Raw genomic sequence first — 22,852 nt, 5'->3', positions numbered from 1 at the left:
CTGCTGAGCAGCAGAACATTTCCTCTCTCCAAGTCTTAGGAAGCAGCTCCAGTGTCCATCCTCACACTGACAGCATTAAACTCAACCATTTCAGGAGCACTGGGGCCAAGACCACCCCAGTTCCCACCAGTTCTCCTCCATTCCCAACCAGCAGGTTTGGGATGGCATCTTTCCTGGTGGCTCCCTGAGCACTTGTGACAAGCAATTCTCTCAGGAATTTCCCAGACCTGCTTGCCCCAGCAAGAGGCCGTTCCCAGCTGGGGTCTGGGGGACCCCAGACAAGGAATTCCTGATCCAGATTATTCTCCTCACTACCTGTAGAACAACTCAGTGCCAGGGTCCTGGCTGGGTGATGGGCACCAGAACCCACACCTGCTTTGTTTTCCATCCCCCTCATCCTCATCCCAGAGGCTCCTGACTGCAGGGACTGCCCTCAAAGCTCTCCTCACATGAGGTGTGACCCCATCCCCTCTCCAGCCCTGCCCACCTGAATCCTCCACTTCTGCCCTGCAGGCGTGGGACTCATCCCACCACATCCCAGCTCTGGGCACAGACCAAGGGCACTTACACTGGCAGACTCCTGTAGCCTCCCTTAACCCTTTCCCAGAGGAGCTGGGGAGGCTGTGGGAGCAGGAGGGACACAGGAAGCCTCCACATTCAATCCTGAGAGATGCCAGAGAGCCTTGAGCACACAACAGCCAGGAGGAACCACGGCCCTGCCACCACAGCCACCACTCTTGTCTCTCTCAGGCTCAGCCAACATGGGCCACCTGTCCTGGGCACCCCTCAGTGTCCCCACCACCCCAAGGACAGCAAGGGAGGCAGCTGCAGGCAGGCAGGGACCCTCCTTCCCTGGTCTGGCTGCACCTCAGGCAGCAGCAAGGCCTGGAAAGATGAGGTAAAAAAAAAAAAAAAAAAAAAAAAAAAAGGGAAAAAAAATCACAGCATCAACCAGAGAGTGCCTGGAAACTTAATCTCTCTTTATTGCCCATTTCTCATCCAAAACCTGGACCCCAAACCCAGCTCTGGGCCCTGAGCAAGCACAGTCTCACTGGCATGAGCACAGCACAGCTCCTGCTGCTGCTCAGCGTCTGCCTCGAGCACTGTCCTTGCCCCAAATCTTCTGTCCCCTGGATCAGCTGCACTGCCACTGCCCACAGCTCGCAGGACCAGAGAAAAGTCTTCCGCTCGAAAAAAGGAGGGAAAAGAAAGACAATTACAAACCCTAACCCTGAATCTGAACGAGTCTCAGCGCCGGAGGACGTGCTCTTCTCTCCCGAAGCTGCTGCCCAAGCCCTTGGTGCCCTCGGGGCTGTGGGGCAGGCGCAGGACCCCGTCCCACAGGCTGAGGGGCTCGGACACCCGCAGGGCATCGCCGGGGGGTGGTTTGGGACAAAGGCTGCGGCCCCAGGGTGTCCAGGAGCCCGCCGCGCTCCCCGGGCGGCTCTCGGTGCCCAAGCCCATCCCGAGCGGAGGGAAGCCCTTGCTGGGGAGGAGCGAGCCGGGAAAGGCGCTGGAATCTCCCGGCGGGAAGTCGCCGCCAGGCCAGGTCGGTGCCAGCAGGTCCTGGTTCAGGAGGAGGGACAGCGACCCTGAGGCATCATCCGGCTCGGGAGCGCTGCTGGGCAGGGAACCCTCCAGGCTGCAGGGGAAGGCCAGAGCCGCCGCTGGCACCTTCCAACCCGCCCGCTCCTGCCCGCCTTTCTTCTTGCCCCCCTTCCCGCAGAGCCGCACCACCCTGATGCTGTGCCAGTCGCGCTGCCCGAGGCTCTCGGCGGCGCTGCGGGCGCTCTCCAGGCTCTCGTACTCCACCAGGGCACAGCAGCGGCTCAGCAGCTCGGGGAACCGCGACGAGTACTTGCGCACGTCCGAGGGCAGCTTGCGGCCCGGCCGCAGCAGGCGGATGGAGGCGATGGCGCCGAAGGGGCTGAACATCCTCGTGATGGTGTCCAGGAAATTCTTCTGCAGGGGCAGGTCCTGCTCCCGCGGCTGCAGCTCCCAGGCCAGCAGCAGCTTGCTGGGGGGGACGCTCAGCAGGTACTCGGGGATGGGGAGGCGCCGCCTCACTTTGGTGCCCTCCTTGTTCACCTCCAGCAGCGCCGAGAACTTGAGGGCGTAGCGGGTGAGGCGCCAGTCCCGAGTCAGGTATTTCACCTGTGCAGAGAGGATGGAATCCCCATCACCCCGCATCCCCCAGGCAGGGAGCACCCTAAACCCCCCCCTCCAGGCAGGCCGTGACCCCATCCAGCACCCCCCAGGGCAATGTTCGCCTTCTGCGTGAGCAGCTTTGGGATCTGCACACTCCCAGTGCCCCCCAGGCTCTGGCAAGGAGCCACACCTTCCCCCTAAGCCACACCACCCGCACTTCCCTGGGTTTTCTGGAGAAGGGATGATCGCTTCCGAAGCGGTCCATGGGTAGAAGAGGTGAATCCAGCCCTGGGGGTGATTTGAGGAGCTTTCCCTGCTCCCCTGGGCACAGAGGGCAGCGAGCAGAGCCCAGCTCTGCACCGCCAGCACACAGCCCCGAGCTCCCCGCACACCCCGGAGGAGGCAGCCCCGCGGCCCCAGGACCCCCACCTTCTTGAAGGATGTCAGCAGTTTGATGCTGACAAAGCCCATCTTGTTCTTCTGCACGTGCTTGAGGAGGAAGGCGTCCTTGGCCAGGTTCTCGTCGGACAGGTAGAACTCCACCTGGGCCACGATCCTGCGCACCAGCTGCGGGTCGGGGCCCGGGCAGGTGTGCTCCAGCAGGGCCACCCCCAGCTCGCAGGAGCTCCTGGCACAGCGGTGGGGACACAGCGGTCAGCTCCCGCCGCGGTGGGACAGCAGAGACCCCACGGGCAGCCACCAGCCTGGCTCCGGGAACAGCCCCAGCCCTGCCCCGGGAGCCTCCCAGGAGAGCCAGGCTGGATCGAACACGTCCCAGACAGGGGACACGTCCCTTGAGGACAAGCGTGCAAGGGCAGGGCTCAGCTCCCCACGTACCCGGTGTAGCTCTCCACGATGTCCTCCTGGCCGAGCAGGGCGAGGGAGCAGCTCCACGGGGGAGGGAGAGGCTGTGCCAGGAGGGAATTCCGTGGTACAGGCACTGGGGTGCTGCAGCTGGGCTGGGAGTCGCGCCCCAAGGGCACTCCAGAGCCACATGAGGACATTGTCCTGCACCTGGGATGTGACACAGGAGAAGGACAGTGCTGGGACACCCCAGCCCTGGGCTGCAGCCCCCAAAGCCAGCCCAGGACAGGGGGCACTGGAGGAGGTGATGGTTGTGTCCTTACCTGCTTGGTAGCAGTGGAAGTGAGGAAAGTTCTAAGTTTTAGCAGTACATCCCAAACACTCCGAGGCAGCAACTCACAAATGCTCCTCAGCTCCCAAAACACAAAGGCAAAAAAAAAAAAAAAAAAAAAAAAAAAAAAAAAAAAAAAAAGAAAAAAAAAGGGGAAAAAAAAAAAGGAAAGAGAGAGAAAGCCCCTGGGATGAGGGGGGTGTGAGTTTATAAACACACCCTGAAGGAGCTGCAGGGGTGGTTGTGGACCTGCCCCCACACTCCTGCTCCAGGTGAAACCTGTTTGTGGTTAAACTGCCCCAGCTGAGCCCTGGGACGAGCCAGGCTCCCTCTGCCTCATCTGCAGAGCCAGGGCAGCAGAACCTGTCCCCTCTGGTAGCCAGGGGGGCAGTGAATTGCAGCCACGAGGCCTCTGAGTCTGTGCCTCAGTGTCCCTGCCTTGAGCAGGGACAGTGACAGCCACATGGAGAGGAGGGAAGCCCCTGTCCAGGGAATCCTTTGGGCTCTCAAATCCTTTGGGCTCTCAGTGCTGCCCGGGCAGCGGGGAAAGGCCCTGCTCCCTGCAGAAACATCCCCCAGCCCAGGGAGGGAGCAGGGTTGGCCTGGAGCCCAGGGCAGGGCAGGGCTGGGGGCCAGGAGGGCCCCTGCTCCATGGGGAAGGGTCTGGAATGAAACATCCCCATGGCCTGGGGACAATGGCAGGGCAGGGGGCTGTGGAGCTGGGTGGAAACTGGAAGTGCTGATGCTGGGAGCCCTCCTGAGCCTCTCCTGCAGGTGCAGGCAGGTGTTGGCTGATGTTCCTGTGCCCACGGGGCCAGGCCAAGGGCTGCACTGGCACAAGGGAAGGTGCTGTTGCAGACCAGATGATGGGAGGAGTTGCAAGCAAACAACAGACGGTGGCTCTGCTTCCTGTTTTCAAATCTGTATTTTTGTGTTGGTTCATTTTGAGAACTTCATCTCATTTCCCTTCACAAGTCCCTGTCCCAGAGGCTTCCTAGACATGGAGACCTGTTCTGTGACACTGTGGGGACAATCCAGGAGTGCCAGACCATGAACCTATAGCCATCCCAGCCATGGGACACATTCCCAAGGGGACAAACAGGAGGTGAGTCCAGGGCTCATCCCACCCTCACATCCTGGCAGCCACGCACAGATTGAAGCTCTCCAAGATGTCCTGGCTGTCCCAGAGCAGCAGCACCTCCCAGGCTGGTGGCACTGCAGTGTCCCCTGCCCCTTGGGCTGCTCCCAAGGGCTCCCTGGGCTGTGCCACCCTGCCCAGCTGTGCATGTAATGCTGGAACTTGTAGAGACCTGCAGAAGTTCAGTTGCTGAAAGCAACTTTTGGGCCATTTTTGTTTGGTTGAGATGGACTTTGCCCTGTCAGGAGACCCAAAGTCAGGGCTGGCAGTCACAGGTGGTGCAGAGAAGAGGGGAAATCCTTTCCCTCCCTCCTCCAGGCCTCCAAACCCCAAATGATGCTCAACCACCCCAAACCCCAAACCCACCCGTTCAGGGAAGGTGCTCCAGGAGCTCTATCCTTGTGCCAGGCACTCCAAGATGTCCTGGCTGTCCCCAGACCAGCAGCACCCCCCAGGCTGGTGGCACTGCAGCGTCCCCTGCCCCTTGGGCACTCCCTGGGCTGTGCCACCCTGCCCAGCTCCAAGGCTGCCCTCCTGGGATGAGCCACAGGGACTGGCAATGTCCAACAGCTTCTGGAATGTTGTACCCCTCTGATTTCCCCGGGCTTGGAGGCCACCTCCCCTTCTCCTGCCACCTCCTGGTGTTCCTGGTGTTGGGAAGAGGTGGAAGATGAAATCCTGGGATGCTTGTGCTGAAATCTCTGCAGGATTTGCCCATCTGGGAGGGGTGATGGAGCCAGAGGCAGGCTGAGGATGGGGGGTGTAGGTAGACAGGAGGATTTTGAGCTGTGTTTGCTTTGTGGTTAGAGGCAGATTTTCTCAGGGTCAGGAGGTGCTGCCCAGCTCCCCTGGAGGAAATAATCTCCTGCTTCCAGACCTGAGATTCCCAAAGGAAGAGGCTCTGTCTGGTCCAGCCAGACTGGGCCTAATCCAGAGGGAGAGTGAAGCAAAGGCACAGAGGCTGAACCTTCCCGAGGGGTCAGAGCAGGAATGACCCAGCACTTGTCACACCCCCCCCCTCCCCATCCTCACTGCTCCCATCCTCTCAATTAGTCTGGAAGCTTAATTAGAAAATCCTCCTGTTGTCCTGTGCTCAGTCTGATCCTTCAGCCTCTCCTCCCCTCTGGGTTATCTGACACACCAGCTGCTGCTCCAGGGGAACCTGCTTTGCTGCAGACCCCGGATCCCTGCCCCAAACTGCTTCAATCACCCTGCCCTGGGCAGCTCCTGCATCCCCCTGAGGCTGCTGCAGCATCTCCTGGCACCTCTCAGGGATCACAGAAGAAATGGGACCACAACATTCCTTGTGCAGGCCTGAGCATTGGATACACATTTATTGCTGTTCAGCTTTAGCTGGGAATTGTGTGGAGGGGGTTTGGGTGCTGCTCCAGCCTCCTCACACGCTGCTGCAGAGCTCCAGAGCATCTCCTTTGCACGCTGGCTTCCCTTGGAGGAAGAGCTGAACTTCCTCTGGCCCTCAGAGGGAGCAGGGCAGTTAAGATTTGGTTGCTCAGTTGTTTTTTTAGACTCTCTTGTCTCATCAGCAGGATCCCAAGTGTGGACTCTGACCCAGGGAGTTTTCATGGTTATGTACATTTAAACCTGCCTCTGTCACTTCTCTCCTGCCACTTCCATGTGAGACATTTACAGACAAACACCACCCTGGCACAGCAGCACGGGACAGAGGGAGGATGTGCCACTGCACACACTCTCATTTCACTTGCCATTAGGAACATGTTTGAAAGTGCCACAGTTGCCTCAGTGCCACTGGGAATGAGAAAATCAGAGATTGGGATAGAATATACTCTGCTAGGCAAATGCACACGAGACCCCTGGAAAAGCTCACACCAAACACTGCATCATTAGAAACCATAATAATGAAAGCTATTTATGACACGGCCTTTATTCACAGAGACATTTGCCCCAGGGCTTTGTTTTGCAGTTTAGCTTGATGACAGATCCCACCCCTCCTCTGCCCTGTAGCCCACAGCACCCCAGTGTAGTCCACAGCATCCCAGGGCAATCCATGTCAGCACAGACCCCACAGGACTGGGATAAACCCTGCAGAGCTCCCCCAGCTCAGCCCCACGGGAGCCACGCCGCAGGAAAAGGCACAGGGATCCAGAGAGGGAAATGCCAGTGGAGTGCTGACCCCTCTGGGGTCTGTGCCAGCCCCTCCCTACCTGGGATGGGCTGCTGGGCCAGTCTGAGCTGTGCTGGGCCAGTCTGAGCTGTGCTGGGCCAGTCTGAGCTGTGCTGGGCCAGTCTGAGCTGTGCTGGCCCACCCAGAGCGGGGGAAACAGGAACAAGGCCCACCCTAAGGCACTGTGGTCACACACCCTCGCCCCTGCTCCAGACCCTCCAGAGCAGGACATGGGGTGGGAATTTCACAAACCCCAGGATGTGGGACCAGTTCCCATCTGCCTGGGCACCGTGGAGGATGGGGATCGCCATGGGATTGCCATGGGATCACCACGGGATCGCCATGGGATCATCATGGGATTGCCATGGGATCATCATGGGATTGCCACGGGATTGCCATGGGATCATCATGGGATTGCCTCCAGGCATCATGGCACGTGGGAACATGAACACGCTCTGCCTCCAGCTGCCACTGCCTCGGAGTCCTTTGGTATCTTGATTTGGCCTGGTGGCATCCCAGGAGCATTGGGGTGAAGTGCCAAGCTGGGGAGACATGGAAGCAGGTGGGAATGCCCATCCCATAGTCCCAGAGCATGCCTGTGTCCGCCGGGATGTGCAGCCTGGAGCCTCTCTCCAGGGGGACAAGGGACATAAACTGCCCTGAGCTCCCCGGTGCAAGAGATTTGGCAAAGCCAGAGCCAGGACAGCTCATCTGGAAAGGCTGCAGGAGAAGGGCCGAGTATTTTTCCTTCTTCTTGGGCACTGATTGGTTCAAGTTTGTATCACAGTGAAGTCTGAGACGTGGGGAAGGAACCCAAAGCACCTTCCCTGCCAGAGCAAGCCTCGTCCGTGCGCCTCGCTCCGGCTGGAGAGCCAGGCCAGCTCCTCCAGCCAGGCACATCCCACCTGCTGCTGACCACAGAGCCTTCCATCCCTTGGGAGCAGACTCTGGAGCTTCTCCCTCCACTCTGGAGGGACACTGGCAGCCATACCGGCTCAGCCCATCCTCAAACACAAGTAAACATAAAGAGAAACTAAGAGGCACTATAATAACGCAGATCCGGGGAGCTCCAGCCTCGGCACGCCCCGCCTGGCTCCGGACGGCTCGGTCCAGCGCCCGTGTCAGATGTCCTGCAGGGAGTGGCCGGGCTCGCTGCGCTCCCGTTTCACCAGCGGCTCCCCCAGCGCCCGCTCCGGGTCCTCCTCCGTGCCCAGCTCGCTGATGTCATCTGCAAAGGACACGGCTCAGAGCAGGGCACGGGGCCACCAGGAGCTGCTTGCCAGCAGAGCAGGCTGCAAGAGGCAGCACGAGGTTCCCCCCCTAGCCCACAGCCATCCCAGCCATCCCAGCAGAGCTCCCCGGCAGGGAGCGGAGGTACCTTTGTCCAGCAGAGTCGGGGACAGGGATGTGAGGTCACCAAACTGAAAGAAAAAGGAGTTACGGGGTCAGGGAGGCTTTGGGGAGCCGAGGTGCCCGACAATTTCAACCACCCAGGAGAGACCGTGAGCATCAGTGCTGGTGGTGGAGAGCAGAAATCAAAACCAACCACAGGGTTTGGGGGAAAAGCCTTTTGTTGCCATTTAAACCTCTGGGCACACACTACACACAACAATCCAGGGCAGGATTCAGCTCTGGAATTAAGGGAGAATGAAAGGATGGAAATTTTTCCATCTCCCAGGTGGGTGACCAAGTGCTGCTGCAGGCAAAAGTGGTGCCTTTTCTCCAGCCCTTTCCACCTCTCAGGCATTCCCCCTGTCCTGGACTCCACCTTCACCTCTCTGCAAAGCCTTTGCAGTGATGTCAGAGAGAGTTTGGCCAGCCAGGCCGTGGTGCCAAGTGGAACCAGAGAGCTCCTTGGCTCTGGAGGTGTGGTGTCCCTCTCAACGACGAGGCCTGAGACACCAAATTGCTGCAACAACAATGCTGAAAGGTCATGGAAAGCTGGGCAGGAGCTGAGGACAGTGGGAATTGCAAAGTTCAGTGGGAGTGGAAGGACACTTTATCCTTCTTTGCTGGGAAGAATCAGCCTCCTCCTGGAGAACAGGAATATTGCAAGGGTTTCAGGAAGGAAAAGCCTGAGGCATGAGAGCCTCGCACAGCTGGGCTTTGCTGGGAGCCAGTCTCTGCCTTTCATGTTCCTTTAATGTCACTGAAGGTGGAGGTTTTGCAGGGAATAGTGGGAACTCAGCACTGCAGCTGGAGCACTGTGGGAGGGGGAGGGAAGGCAGAACCAACAGGCTTTGGTTTGCCTGGATCCCTACATGAGCTCTGTGGAAGCTTCAAGGAGCAAATGAGATCAGTTTTGAGCACGTGGGCTCAGTTTTAAACTCAAAATAGTTTCAGCATTGCTGTCACACAAGTTCATCTGGGGCTTTTAACTCTGTATTTCAGAGGGGAAAACTGGATGTGGCTTCAGCTAGGCAGGACAGGACCTGCCTGCAAGCCAGGCACCAGACTTACTGTGAACAAAAAAACCCCCAAACCCTCACAAACAGCCCAAACAACACCATCATCCTCTTCTTCACCTCAAAAATGGAGGGAGTGGCTGACTGTGCATGTAATGCTGGAGCTTGTAGAGGCCTGGAGAAGTTCAGTTGCTGAAAGCAACTTTTGGGCCATTTTTGTTTGGTTGAGATGGACTTTGCCCTGTCAGGAGACCCAAAGTCAGGGCTGGCAGTCACAGGTGGTGCAGAGAAGAGGGGAAATCCTTTCCCTCCCTTCTCCAGGCCTCCAAACCCCAAATGATGCTCAACCACCCCAAACTCCAAACCCACCCGTTCAGGGAAGGTGCTCCAGGAGCCCTATCCTTGTGCCAAAACAACTCAATAAATAATTTTTGCTGTAAAACAAGGCGAGGGCGCAGTGCGGTTTGTGAACCAGCGGTGTCTTTTGAGGAGCTGCTTCTTTTGGGTTGGTTTGTAGGGAATAAAGGATTCTCACCTCTCCCATGACAGCAATTGGGGTCTCCCCTGTGGCCTGGGCCACACGATGCTCCACCAGGTAGAACATGTACTCGTCGTAGAGCAGGCGGATCAGGTGGAAGGAGCCAAAGCTGGCGGCACTGCGCAGGGTGAGGTCCCGGATCACCATGGAGCTGGGAATTGGCAGGAATCAGAAATTTGGGTTGAGTTTTACACCCTGTGCCGTGGCTGATGTGAATTCTGGACCCTGGTGGTACTGTGGGACCCAACGCTTTCTCTGCCTCTGACCCAAAAGTATCAAAACACTTTTAAGAAATTAATTTATGGAGCATCCTGTCCCCATCCTGAAAGGATACCAGAACCACAGTTAAGCAAAGTTGCATGGGAGTAAAGAACTTGGCCTTGGCTTTTCAAGGAGCTCTTTACATGCCTCAAGCCTGACGCAGAAATACCCCCAAAACGAGAAAGAAAATGTACCTGTAGAAGGACCACTTCAACAGGAACTGCCGGGCTGCCTTGGGGAAGCTGGGGCTGCCCTCGTGGTGCTTCAGCACTTGAGTGACCACATTGTCCAGCCAGCTGGCCCACTGGTCCAGAGAGCTCTGCTGCTGGAGAGTCAGCTTGAAATCCTGCTCCAGCTTCTGTACCATGCCCTCCTCACACTGGCACACCCACGAGGCCTGCTCCTGCTCAGGAGGAAGGGCTCACAGTTACTCATGACCTGCTCCTGCTCAGGAGGAAGGGCTCACAGTTACTCATGACCTGCTCCTGCTCAGGAGGAAGGGCTCACAGTTACTCATGACCTGCTCCTGCTCAGGAGGAAGGGCTCACAGTTACTCCTGCCCTGCTCCTGCTCAGGAGGAAGGGCTCACAGTTACTCATGACCTGCTCCTGCTCAGGAGGAAGGGCTCACAGTTACTCCTGCCCTGCTCCTGCTCAGGAGGAAGGGCTCACAGTTACTCCTGCCCTGCTCCTGGCTCAGGAGGAAGGGCTCACAGTTACTCCTGCCCTGCTCCTGCTCAGGAGGAAGGGCTCACAGTTACTCATGCCCTGCTCCTGCTCAGGAGGAAGGGCTCACAGTTACTCATGACCTGCTCCTGCTCAGGAGGAAGGGCTCACAGTTACTCATGACCTGCTCCTGCTCAGGAGGAAGGGCTCACAGTTACTCATGACCTGCTCCTGCTCAGGAGGAAGGGCTCACAGTTACTCATGACCTGCTCCTGCTTGGAAGAAGGGCTCACAGTTACTCATGACCTGCTCCTGCTCAGGAGGAAGGGCTCACAGTTACTCATGACCTGCTCCTGCTCAGGAGGAAGGGCTCACAGTTACTCATGACCTGCTCCTGGCTCAGGAGGAAGGGCTCACAGTTACTCATGACCTGCTCCTGCTTGGAAGAAGGGCTCACAGTTACTCATGACCTGCTCCTGCTCAGGAGGAAGGGCTCACAGTTACTCATGCCCTGCTCTTGCTCAGAAGAAAGGCTCACAGTTACTCAAGCCAGGCCTGCATGGTGTTGTATCCCAACCCAGGAGTTAATTTCTAGCAGGAAAGGGCTGAAAACCAGCTCTGAATCATGGCCCCTCTCATCTGTCTGGACCACAATATTTTTAGAACTCCATAATTGTTGGTAGCACTTGATTCTTCACTGGAAAAGTGGAAAAGAATTGGAATGGGGTGCCCAGGGAAGTGGTGGAGTAACCACCCCTGGAAGTGTTCAAAAATGAGTTGTTTGGGACACAGTTTAGTGGGCATGGTGGGGTTCAGCTGAAGGTTGGACTGGATGGCATTGGAGGTTTTTTCCAGCTTTAATGATTTGTGAATCTTACAGAAGCTCCTTTTCCACAGTGAGGTGGAAAATTCACCTGGCAAAACAACACCAAACCCATCACCTTGTTCACAGAATTCACAGAATCACCGGGTTGGAAGAGACCCCAAGATCATTGAGTCCAACCAAGCCCCAACAGCTCAACAGAACCCTGGCACCCAGTGCCAATCCAGGCTTTGTTAAACTCACCCAGGGATGGTGACTCCACCACCTCCCTGGGCAGCCATTCCAGAGCTTTATCACCTTTTCTGGAAAATCTATTTCCTAATATCCAACCTGTATTTCCCTTGGGCAGCTTGAGACTGAGTCCTCTGGTTCTGTCAGTTCCTGGAGGAAGAGCCCAACCCCACCTGAGCACAGCCACCTTTCAGGAGCTGTAGAGAGTGATAAGGTCACCCCTGAGTCTTTTCTTCTCCAGGATAAACACCCCCAGTTCATTCAGGTGGGTTCCAGCACTGGGGATTGAACAGTGGCTACCAGCAGAGAGCCTGGCTGTGGAGCCCCACCTGTGGGGCAGGTGAGGGGCAGGGGAGCCCGCAGGTTACCTGCACGTTGGCGAAGTCCACACGGTTGAGGTCGCTGAGCATCTGGTTGATCTGGGACGTGTTCTGCAGCACGGCGCGCGCCGCCTGCGCCAGGTGGTTCAGGGACGTGTACCTGCGCAGGGTCTGGGCAAAGGCACTCACCACCCCCACCTGCAACACAGCACAGGGGCTGCAGGGCGTGCTCTGCTCCCTGCACCAGCCACGGAAGGGCTCAAAAAACGTGTGGGCACGGCTTGGGGACACGGTTTAGTGGTGGCCTGGGCAGTGCTGGGGTGGTGGTTGGACTCAAATCATCTTAAAGGTCATTTCCAACCTAATCCTTGTGCCAGGTACTTGGAACAACTTAGTCAATCCTTGGGCACGGGTGGCTGTAAAACATGTTGAGGGCACAGTGTGGATTGTGAACCAATGGTGTCTCTTTAGGTGCTGCTCAGTTTGGGTTGGTTTGTAGGGAATAAAGGATTCTGACCTCTCATTGTGTGGTTGCCTGGGCCACACAGGAGGCAGAACAGCAGTGGAAGAACCCAAACCTAAATCATTCTATGATTCCTTTATTTATTCTCTTTAAGCTACCAGGTTTTCACACTCTGCCTCCAGCAGAGACCAGCATGGTGGGAAGAAGCAGCAAGAATCCCTGGTTTTAGGAGAACAGGAGCCTTGGGGCAATGCCACTCCTGTGCTTTCCAGGAGGACAGCCTCATTCCAGGGCAGAGATAACAGGGAATGGTCCCGGCCCCAAGGCTGCCAGAGCTGCAGGAGCGTTTGGACAGCGCTGCCAGGGATGCTCAGGGTGGGGTTGTTGGGGTGTCTGTGCAGGGCCAGGGGTTTGTGATGATCCCTGTGGGTCCCTTCCAGCTCAGGAAATTCTGTGGCTCTAGGATTTTCTCCCACAAAGCTTTTTCTGCAATTTCAGGACACAGGAAAGGCTCCATGCACAGAGCACCATCAGCTTCTGGTACAAAGGAACTGCCCCATCTGTGCTCCCACTCCTGGCTGATTTTGGTTCACAACCAGCCACTGCACCGTGCCAGGTGGCCAAACCCCAGCAGGAATTTCTGGAGGATACAGACACACACTGGGCCCCTCTCTGCTCACCTTGGTCTGCACGACCTGGGGGGGGAATTCACTCATGGCATTCATCAGCCACCCTTCCAAGCTCTTGGCAAAGTTCCGGATTGCCTGGGTCAGCGTGCCTGCAAAGAAGGCTGCAAAGTCAGAAAGGCTGGTCTGTAGCATTTTTAGCTACCATTTTCTAGCTTAGGACTGCTGGGAAAGCTGAGATGGCAGCTCAGCATCAAGGAAATCAGCTGGGTTGATGCACCCAAATTATTCTTTCATGTTATTACTCAAACTCTTATTATTATTATTTTTCTTTTTATTTTTCATTTCTCTTTTTCATTTTTTTACTCTTACTCTTATTCTTACTCTTATGACAATTGGACTTAACGATCTTAGAGGTCTTTTCCATCCTGAACATTTCTATGTTTTTTTATGATTTTTATTTTCTTTGTCCTTTTCTTATTCATGGCCCTTCTGAGCATTTTTCAAGCATTGAAATTTGCTCTTCAAAGACACCCTTGTGCCCCAGCTTGCGACAGCCCTCAGAGGGACATTTGGGAATCCAAATCAGAGAGAAAACCCTCAACACCCCATTATTAATCTCCCAAAAAGTTGACCTCTAATTTCCAGGAGTGCAGTCAGGGACAGGATGGTCCTGTGCAAACAAAGACCTCCAAGGAGCCACATCCCAAAGAGCTCCCATATCCAAACTCCTGGCCAAAATCAGGAGATGTGATATGCAACACAGCAAATTTAAAAGGGAGAGGAATTCCCAGGAGGTACAAAATATCCCCCCAGAGCAATGCTGCAGGAGGAGCACTGCTGTTGCCTTTGTATTTTAGCCAAGACAAACACCTCCAAGTGGGTTTTTACAGTGGAAATCTTTGTGGCAAGTGGTAGCCAGAGTGAGATCAGACTCAGATGGGGCTGTGGGTACTCACTGGGCACTGGCCTGAGCACGTCAGGAATGAGGATCTCCACCAGGGCCTGGTACAGGATGTGGTCACAGCTCCTCATCCACTTGAGGATGGGCTCGTACTTGCACAGGGTGATCAGTTTGTCCTTTGGGAGGGTCCCTTCGGGTTCCTCTTCACTGCAGGAGGAGGAGGAAGGAGACAGAGTTAGCAGCAGGTTTGCTTTCAGTGCTTTCCCCCTCCCTCTGCATTGCTAACTCCAGTTTTCAGCAGAAAAATCCATGTTTGTGCGCCTTGCAAAAGGAAATGTTTGACTGCTCGCACAGGTCTTGTCTCTGCCAGCACCTCCCTGTCCTTGGGGCCAGAGCTTGGAGCAGTTTTCCCTCAAATCCACACTCCTGGTGCTTGGCCTGCCTTCCCCTTGTCCCTTTTTAACTTCCCTGCCTCTCACACCCCCTGTTCACGTGGGAGCTGAGCTCCAGCACAGGCAGCAAAGGCTCAGCTGGGTCCTCCTTACAGCCCCAGCTGTTCCCAAACCTTCCCACCCCTCTGCTCTCTACCTCCTGAGCCACAGCACTGGGGACAAAAACTTTGCAGCCACTGTAGGGGCAGATGAGCTGATATTGAGATGTTTTCAAGGTGTTTGAAAACACCTCTCCAAATGCTGAACGTTTTCAGAAGGAAGGAGACTGAATGTTTGGATAAGAACAAAATATATTGTCTGTAACTGACTGGGGTCAATCCAGCTTCCAGCATTTTCACTTTGTAGATGTATAAAGGCACCAGATATTTGTTACACAGCAAGCAGAAAGAGCTGAAACCTGAATTCACTGCCACAGCTGCTCACCCACACATTATGCTGGGAATTGGGAATTTGAAAGGGTCTTTCCCCATGGAAAGGGTCTTTTTCCCCATCAAAATCATTAAAGCCAAGCCTTGGACATGCTCTAAAAGGGAACTTGGAGCCTCAGCCTGCAGAATTTTAGTGGTGAACTCCCTGGGCATAACTCCTGGAAAATCCCAGCTGGAGAAACAGGTCGGGAAATCTGCTGTTAAGTACATCCATGTTCTGCATCTTCTCATGCTTCCAGTGTGCCACCTCCCTGATATTTGGGGTTTGTACTTATATTTATATATTAAGAAGGGGAGGGAGTGTGTTATTTACCTCTCTGGGTTAGTGGCAGAGGTTTGAGAGCCCTGCACAAAAGCTGCCTCCAGTTTCCCCTGTGTACCTAGAAACAGCTCCTGGGGTGTTGCAATCTGCCTGGGAGCTGTTCCCTCAAAAAAATAAGATTTTAAACCAAGCAAACACAGCTGCAGTGACTCCTTGCAGGAAAATATCCCCTGGGCAACATCTACAGGGCCATATTCTACTGATTTTTGAGGGAATTTTTCCTTATTACTCAATGTTTTACCATTTTTCTTCTCAATAGAAAACCTTCATCTTTATAGCCTCAGTAAGAGTGGACAGATTTGTGATAGAAATTTTAAGAAGAAACCTTCACTTTTTCAATTTTCTCTGTTTTCACTTATTTCCATTCCTCTGGGAGCAGCTCCCAATGCATAAAGGATAAGGAAGAGGCAAAGCAACGAGCCAGGCAGGAGTGAAAAGATGAAAGCAGCTTTGTTTGCAATGATCTGCCTCAAAACACGAGGCACTGACAGGTCTGGGCAGCCAGGCAAGGCAGAGAGTCAGTCTGGATATCCCTAAAAGCTCAGAGAGTCCCTAAAATCTGAGCAGGGAATCATCACCCCTGCTCCTGAGCACTGGGGAAAGCAGGATCCCCCCTGCTGCAAGGGACAGGGATGAGAGGAATCAGCCTCAAGTCCCCCCAGGGGAGGTTTAGATTGGATGTGAGGGAAAATTTCTTCACTGAAAGAGTGGTCAGGCATTGGAACAGTCTGTGCAGGACAGTGGTGGAGTCACCATCCCTGGAAGTGTCCAAAAAAGGTGTGGATGTGGCACCTGGGGACATGGCTGAGTGGTGACCATGGCAGTGCTGGGTTGATGGACAGACTCACAGAATTCACAGAATGACCAGGTTGGAAGAGATCTTAAAAATCATCGAGTCCAACCCATGCCCCAACACCTCAGGACTCGATGATCTTGGAGGGCTTTTCCAACCTCAGTGACCCCACAATTCTCTAATCAGAGCAGACCCTTCCTCAGAGCTCTGAACTTTCCATAACAATATTAAACACTTCCAACTCTCTTTGTCGTGGCTCTGCAGGGCAGAAAATGCTCCCAAATTCTCTCCCAAAAAGCCTAAAACCACTTAATGCATCTTAAGAAGAGATGCATCTGCAACAAATGGAGTACCTGGAAGGCAGAGCAGTGGGGCCATCACTAGGGGGTGCCTTGGGACTCCAGAAGGATTGCCACAGCTTCTCGATGTAGTGGAACTGGAGGTGCATCACGACATCCAAAGTGGCCTGACAGCAAAGAACACCACGGGGTGAGCACTCAGCTCGAGTGCTGCCACTCACAGGAAATCATTTACATGAAAAACAACGGAATTGGCACTGCTGTGGTAACCAACTTAACATAAAACAGGTCACACAGTGGAAAAAAAACAACAATATTTGAGTTGTAATTCCTGGCAAATTAAGCATTCCCAGCTTTTCCTAAGTGTGGGATATGAGCTGGTCCCTTGAGTGATGTCCCATGTCAGTTAATAAATCAATGACAAATAATCCCCAAAGAATATTGCACACAGTCACCTCACAGTGCCTCCTGTAGAGAACCTGCAGGGTTTTCACGTCGTTCAAGGTGAAACCTTCTTGTAAGAGGACATTACCAAGATCAGGGGCTGGGAACTCAGGAAAGACGTGGGTTACATCTGGGAAAAGAAATTGGGAAAGATGGTGAGGGCTAGGAAAGCTCAGAGTACAAGATGCTGCTGTCACTGGAGGCTCTTTCATGTTCCAGCTGGGATGAGACAGGAAAATGAGATAATTTAGTCCTTTCCCTGATTTATACTGAGATAAAGCAAACAACCACAGCCCAGTGGATTCAGTGGGGAAAGGAAAATATTTCCTTTCTGTTTGTAATAAAAGAAATAAAAAAACATTATCGTCATCAACCATCCATTAGAATTTCCCTGAAAATATCTCTCTGCTGTTTAAGGAGTACAATGGGGAATAGAATTGGGCAGCAGAGGTGTCAGGAGCTGGGATTTGTGATGGAGACACAGATCCAGGACCAGCAAATCCATAAGGAGAAAGTCAGTATGGATCATCTGCACCCAGATCCCCATTGCAGCCTTTGCAAGGAAGGGAATTGCTTCCCCCTTCTGGCCAGGACCTCCACTCTTCCATGGAATTTAAATAAACCAGATGGATTAAAACCATACTATGAGGGACCCAACAGACCCGTGGGCTCGAGGGAAAAGCCTTCCTGGGGAGACAGGAGTCAGCAGGTAAACTTAGCAAGTGGGACACTACAAAAACCTATAGAACACATCCTATATATAATATATATATATCTGAAAAAAATAAAATAAAATGCTGTAGATTTATTAGGAAAGCATACTGTATATATATATATATACACACATATATATATGTGTGTGTGTGTGTGTGTGCATATACTGTAGATATATTAGGAAAGCCCAACAGTCAGAACTTGCTGGATAAAACCTTCCCCTTGAAGCCCAAATCCCTGACGTGGAATAATTGATCACCAAAGGAGTATCCTCACCTATGAACTGCTGGTGGTGCTGGCACTGAGCAGCCACTGACTGCTCGGGTGTGGTGTGGGGGTTGCTGTTGGATGCACTCTCTGCCATCCCATCCATCTTCTGGGCTGCTCTGTACCTAAATCCCATCAGAATTAGGATGGATTAGGATCCACACAGACAGGAGAAAACACCTATATGTTATTTAGAACACAGATCTGTGAGTTCATGGAGTGGTTGGTACATTCAAGGCAAACATGTTGATCATTAACACCATGGAATCAAATGGAGGGGAAATGAGAAGCTCCTTTAGAAATGCTTCCCCAAGACAGAATTAAAGGGGCTAAGAAGTTTGGTGACACCAAAAAATCAAAAAAGAAAAGCAGAGCTGCAGTGGGTTCCAGACTCTGTCTCAAGTACTGACATTTGCATTTACTTTCTGTTTGGGAGGTGAAGAAATAAATTCTTCTCCTTCTGCACTTCAGCAACAACCAGAAGTGTCCATACTTGCAGAAGGCAATTCCAAATCCCTTTCCACACTGGGTTTTATCTTTAAAATTACTCAGGCACAAGGCTAAGCATGGCACTATTTAACTTGCACTTTTGCACAGAAAAACATCTGAAACCCCAAAATCTACACAAATACAGCACAAGCCCCCAGGTCCTTCACACTGGATTGGCATCGACATCTCCATAGCTGAGATCCTAAACCATTGTGGCTGCAGGGAAGCTGTGAAAGGTGACACACAGGGTGGAACATGCCACTGGCAAGGAGAACAGGCAGGTAAATCCCATTCCATGGAATTCCAGAAGAGTTTGGGTTGAAAAAGTCCTTTAAAGGCCATCTGGTCCAACCCTCTGCAGTGAGCAGGGACATCTACTAAAACAGGTTGCTCCAAGTCTCATCCAGCTTGGCCTTGAATATTTCCAGGGATGGGGCATTACCTGGGATAGGTTTTGGACCCTTCCAGAGCTTGGCTCTGGTTCTTCAGCAACCTTTTCTGACCCAGAGATGGGGCAACTGAGAGGTGTTTTAAAAACTTTTATTCCATTTTCAGTCTCATGAGAAGGGTGAGCCAATACAGATGTTATAATTCACACCATCACAATCAGAAGCCAACTATTTCCTAATTACAATACATTGTAAGTGTTTCTTGGCCTATCAGCTTTAGCCACACCATGCTGTAAATGCCTTAAAGCCAATCATCTAAAATTACCCCTCATGGGTCCTAATACAATGCATCTTTCACAGTCCTATTTCTCCAAAGTATCCAGTCTTGTTTGCAAGACCACCCTTTGAAACTTGTGTCTATTTCCATTTCTCTCTCAGCAATGTCTGTCCTGTTCCATGGCATTTCTCAGTCAGCATTTCCTATCTCAAGGTTTGCATACAGGTGCACACTGTGTGAGACTTCTGTCAGGCTTTGAGAATTTTCTACAAATCCATTTCCCACATTTCCTCCTCTCTCTTGAACAGAAGAACTTCTTTGATGGTTTTGTTTGTGCATTGTTGTATACAGTGAAGTATCCAAGGTACTAGCACTAACATTGTCACTATAACAATGTATATAAACTTATTTTGTGAAGTTTTTTCAGCTAAGGTGTAAAACTCTATCTTTTAAACAAGATGTTTAACTACGATCTATCATCTGTTTTAATTTGATTTGTCAAATCTCTGAATTCTTTCACCTGGTTTGAACTTCCCAAGTGGAGCCAAATCCCAGGGACCGGCTGAGTGTTTTGGGAAGGGCCTGGGGGCACCTACCTTTGCTTCTGGTGGATGGGCTGCTGCCTCATGGCCATGTACTGGGTGTCCTCCTGCAGGCGGTTCAGCGGCGACTCCGGCTTCAGGCGGATCCCGTAGTAGTGATATTTGGAATTTCCCCTGGAAATATCAACTCAGTCACTGACAAGGGCATTGTGGCCCTGGTTGCTTGGACAACACACCCCATTTCATGCAGCACACAGCTGCCAAGCTCTGTTTGAGTGGCTGAAGGGATGAATTTGATGCCTCAGGTTTGAGCTTTTCTATTTTTCAGATTCTGTGCTGCTTTAGTGTGTGGGTCTGGGCTTCATATCAGGGGATGGTGAGCTCTCTGCACAGAGCAGGGAGACAAAACAATTCCTTCTCCAGCTGGGGACCAAGGACAAATGATCCAAATCTCAGGCCGAAGGGCACAAACAACGTGGGCTGAAGAGAGAAAAACAAGCAGGATGGGACTCCATTGTGGATATTCTCAGTTCAGTCAGAGAGAAAAAGAGAGGGTTTTCTAACCAGGCGAGAGCCTGGGAAGCAGATCGTGTCGGGGTCACCAGAAGTCGCTGTTAAGCAGGATGGGAACAGAATGACTCCAAGTCAAAAGGCAAGGAATGAACACTTCTTTATTTCAAATGCACTGCTCTATATATAGAGAACATTGTGCGGATTAATTTCATTGGTCTTAGAGTAAAAACATCTCACACTATTGGTGAGCAGTGAATGACACACTGTGGCAGAACATATCTATAAACAATGTGAATAACAAGAGAGATTAGAGAATTATTTATATTCTTCCCCAACTGCTTCCCAGGCTCTCACCTGATTAGAAAACCCTCTCTTTTTCTCTCTGATTGAACTGAGAATATCCACACTCCATGGGCTGGAGCTGGAATGGGACAATGAACTCCAATGTGCAAAAGGAGCAGAACTTATAAAAGTGAGAGACCCTGTGAGCGGTCGTGCATTTTGTGACCATTTTGGTTCATCTTGGGTGCAGCCCTGGCTGGGCTCTTGTGCTGCCCAAGGTGGATCTATTGAGGCCTTTTAACAAATCCCTACTTTATTCTTTAGCTCTGTCCAGTCTCTGTTCTAGCTCAGCCTTCACAAGGCATGAAACCAATGAAATGCCATCATCCCCTAGAAAATTTAAACCCACTTGTGGCCAAGTGCAGTGGCATCCACACTTAAACCTGGCCAGGTTTGTTCCAAGCAGCCCATGGTGCCTGGAGAAGAACAGAGTGACTGTAAGACCACAGGGGACACTTTGCTATTTGATGAGGGTTCAGGGATTTGTTTTTTCCACAAAAACAAGCGTCCATATTTATCCAGATTTGGATAAAACTGACTGAATGGCTCACTATGAAAAGAAAAATGTCTTTCTGTTGCCAGCACTTCTGCAGGAACAGCATCAGGCTTTGATGTGGTTTTGTCCTTGGAGCAGCTCATTTTTGTAGGTTTTGTAAAAAACGAAAGCTTTCTCCAACCACAGGGAGCTGAAATTCTTTCTCCTTTGCTGCTGTGGTGCTCTTTAGGAGGGTGTGATCCCACATTAGAGAGAGATGTGTCAGCTGAAGTTTTTCCTCCAAACTGGAATTTTTTGGTCCCAGTGGGAGCGAGGACAGTTCTGCAGCCATGGACACATGGTGATAGCGTGTCCAATTTGGCTTCAGCCCATTTGTCACCAAAAATGGGTGAATTGAGTCCTCAGAGGGAGAAGAGACCAAGCCAGGGAAGCACCAACAGCATCTCCAGAGCACAGAGTAGGGAGACTTAAAATTCGTTTGCTGTGTCACCAAAACTGGGATTGGAGGCACCTTAAATCCAAGGATGCTTCCCATTGGAAAATTAGAGAAATGTGAGAAGAGTATTTATCAAATTGGGTTCTTTCTTGGGGGGAATTTTCTCTTTTCAAGGGCCCAATTGAATCATTGGGTCTTTGTCACTGCACCAAAGGACTTTACACACACCCCATGTTCAGCTCTGTCCTAAGTGATTTAAGTGCCTGCAAATTAAAGAACAGCTGCCTTTATAACCTAAAATTACAACGAGTAAGAAAATAATGGGGGTCAGCTCTTTCCACAGTAATTGAGGTTCACTGTCCCCTTCCCAGCCTGCAAATTTCCAATTTTCAGTGTGGCTTTTTTTCCCTCACTTGTTTATTCTTTAATCCTTGATGGGATTAAAGAATTTCTCTCCTCCAAAGAAATTACTTCAGAGCTCTTGCATTTGACCCAATCTAGAGAAATCCAATGCTCCCCTACTCTTCCTACAACTGTTATCTCCACATTCCAGCTGTGGAATGCCCTTGTCACATCTGGTTTTGTTCTCATTTAAAAGCCCAGATATTTAAGCTTGAATTTTATTATAAAACCTTCAACAATCGGAGCAATGACTGTTTTATAGGCAATATATTACCCAATTCTTAAATATTATAAGCTGGGATAAAGTTCACTCAGCTGTGCTCCCTTGAAGGACATGTCTGGAATTACAGGAGTTTATTTTCTCATGTTACACTTTTCTTGTAACATCTTACAGATCTTTGACAGTTTCGAAGAAAAAAACCTCTTGCAAGATACCCTAATGCTTTGGGTATTTCAGAAATAAACCATTTAATAACTTTACACCTTGTCTGCATCAAAGCTGTGGGCAGAGGGTCTGTCATGGGGGATTCTGTCATGGGGGCACAGGGAGAAATGGCTTCAGTGACCCAGAATTCTGGGCTCTGCAGTGGAAATTGTGAGGATGAATCACCTCATCTTTGTCAGGCAATACAGAATCCCAGAATATCCTGATTAGAAGAGACCACAGTGGTCAGTGAGGCCTTGCAAAGGCACCCAACAATCCCACCCTGGGAGCACTGTCCAAACACTCCTGGAGCTCTGGCAGCCTTGGGACCATTTCCTGGGGAGCCTGGGCAGTGCCCAGCACCCTTGGAGGGGAGGAACCTTTCCCTGAACTACATGCCAACCCCCTGGCACATCTCCCTGGGGTAATGGGATCCTCATGAGATGAGAAGCACTTTAGGTTCAACTAAAACCCGTTTTCCCACCAGATCGAGCTCGGTTGCTCCCGTAGATCCCAGAAGAGAAACACCTGAACCTCCTAAAGATGTCCAGCAGGTTCTGGGTGCACCAGAGATGCTGCAGGAGGGTTGCTTTTTGTTTCTTTAACTGCAGATTGCCACCAACCTGGTGCCCAGGCGCCGAGTCCTCAGCCCCATGAAGACGGAGCGGATGAGCTTGCCGAAGGACGCGGCGTTGACAGGGTCCAGTTTGTGCTCCTGGCAGTGCCTCAGGTAATGGTTGTACAGGGAGCTCCGGGGCAGGCTCACACCTTCTGCTGTCTCGTAGTTATCCAGCAGCCACTGCAGCTTCAGGCAGGGAAAAATAAAGAACATGCAAGTCTAAAGAGGGATGGGATGTCAGGCAGGGTCGGCGCTTAAACGTCCGGATGGAGAAGTTCAAGAGAACTGGATAATTAATTGATGTGAGTTAATTCACGTAATTTGTAATTTATATAACTTTATGGTAGTTTATAGGATGGCAAAAGCCAGTTTATAGGATGAAAAAGAACCCAGCACAAACAAAA

The 22,852-nt window shown here is 52.0% G+C and overlaps 2 protein-coding genes across 7 annotated transcripts in view; both read right to left on the bottom strand.

The window, feature by feature from the left end:
- Window positions 1-959: 959 nt before the first annotated feature.
- On the bottom strand, window positions 960-3,204 carry LOC137462961 (la-related protein 6-like). The gene is made up of 3 exons (XM_068173820.1): window positions 2,986-3,204; window positions 2,578-2,776; window positions 960-2,154 (listed from the first exon to the last, which is right to left on the bottom strand). Exons 1-3 carry the CDS (start codon window positions 3,150-3,152, stop codon window positions 1,249-1,251), a joined length of 1,272 nt encoding a protein of 423 aa, XP_068029921.1. The 5' UTR covers window positions 3,153-3,204; the 3' UTR covers window positions 960-1,248.
- A 3,165-nt stretch (window positions 3,205-6,369) lies between these two features.
- Window positions 6,370-22,852, bottom strand: part of RFX2 (regulatory factor X2) — a 79,612-nt gene continuing 63,129 nt past the window's right edge. For 4 of the 6 annotated variants that reach the window (XM_068173683.1, XM_068173680.1, XM_068173684.1 and 1 more), the window contains 12 exons: window positions 22,453-22,634; window positions 19,271-19,390; window positions 17,529-17,644; window positions 16,550-16,668; window positions 16,149-16,261; window positions 13,856-14,007; window positions 12,951-13,048; window positions 11,856-12,005; window positions 9,963-10,171; window positions 9,505-9,658; window positions 7,943-7,985; window positions 6,370-7,792 (listed from right to left, as the gene is read on the bottom strand). In XM_068173683.1, the coding sequence (XP_068029784.1) occupies window positions 7,686-7,792; window positions 7,943-7,985; window positions 9,505-9,658; window positions 9,963-10,171; window positions 11,856-12,005; window positions 12,951-13,048; window positions 13,856-14,007; window positions 16,149-16,261; window positions 16,550-16,668; window positions 17,529-17,644; window positions 19,271-19,390; window positions 22,453-22,634 (1,563 nt within the window). In that variant the 3' untranslated portion in view covers window positions 6,370-7,685. The remainder of the gene's footprint in view (window positions 7,793-7,942; window positions 7,986-9,504; window positions 9,659-9,962; window positions 10,172-11,855; window positions 12,006-12,950; window positions 13,049-13,855; window positions 14,008-16,148; window positions 16,262-16,549; window positions 16,669-17,528; window positions 17,645-19,270; window positions 19,391-22,452; window positions 22,635-22,852) is intronic. The other 2 variants (XM_068173682.1, XM_068173685.1) reach the window with 1 other exon arrangement.

Source organism: Anomalospiza imberbis, chromosome 27, assembly GCF_031753505.1.
Source record: "Anomalospiza imberbis isolate Cuckoo-Finch-1a 21T00152 chromosome 27, ASM3175350v1, whole genome shotgun sequence".
Taxonomy (NCBI): domain Eukaryota; kingdom Metazoa; phylum Chordata; class Aves; order Passeriformes; family Viduidae; genus Anomalospiza; species Anomalospiza imberbis.
The sequence above is the reverse complement of the archived record's forward strand: the minus strand, read 5'-3'. Positions and strand labels throughout refer to the sequence as shown.

What these genes read in the sequence shown, in the direction of transcription:
- LOC137462961 (XM_068173820.1), bottom strand. Translation starts at nt 3,152, where the DNA reads ATGTCCTCATGTGGCTCTGGAGTGCCCTTGGGGCGCGACTCCCAGCCC. An exon ending in ATCGTGGAGAGCTACACCGG is followed by an intron (nt 2,777 to 2,985) that starts GTACGTGGGGAG and finishes CCGCTGTGCCAG; the next exon opens with GAGCTCCTGCGAGCTGGGGG. An exon ending in TGCTGACATCCTTCAAGAAG is followed by an intron (nt 2,155 to 2,577) that starts GTGGGGGTCCTG and finishes CTCTCTGCACAG; the next exon opens with GTGAAATACCTGACTCGGGA.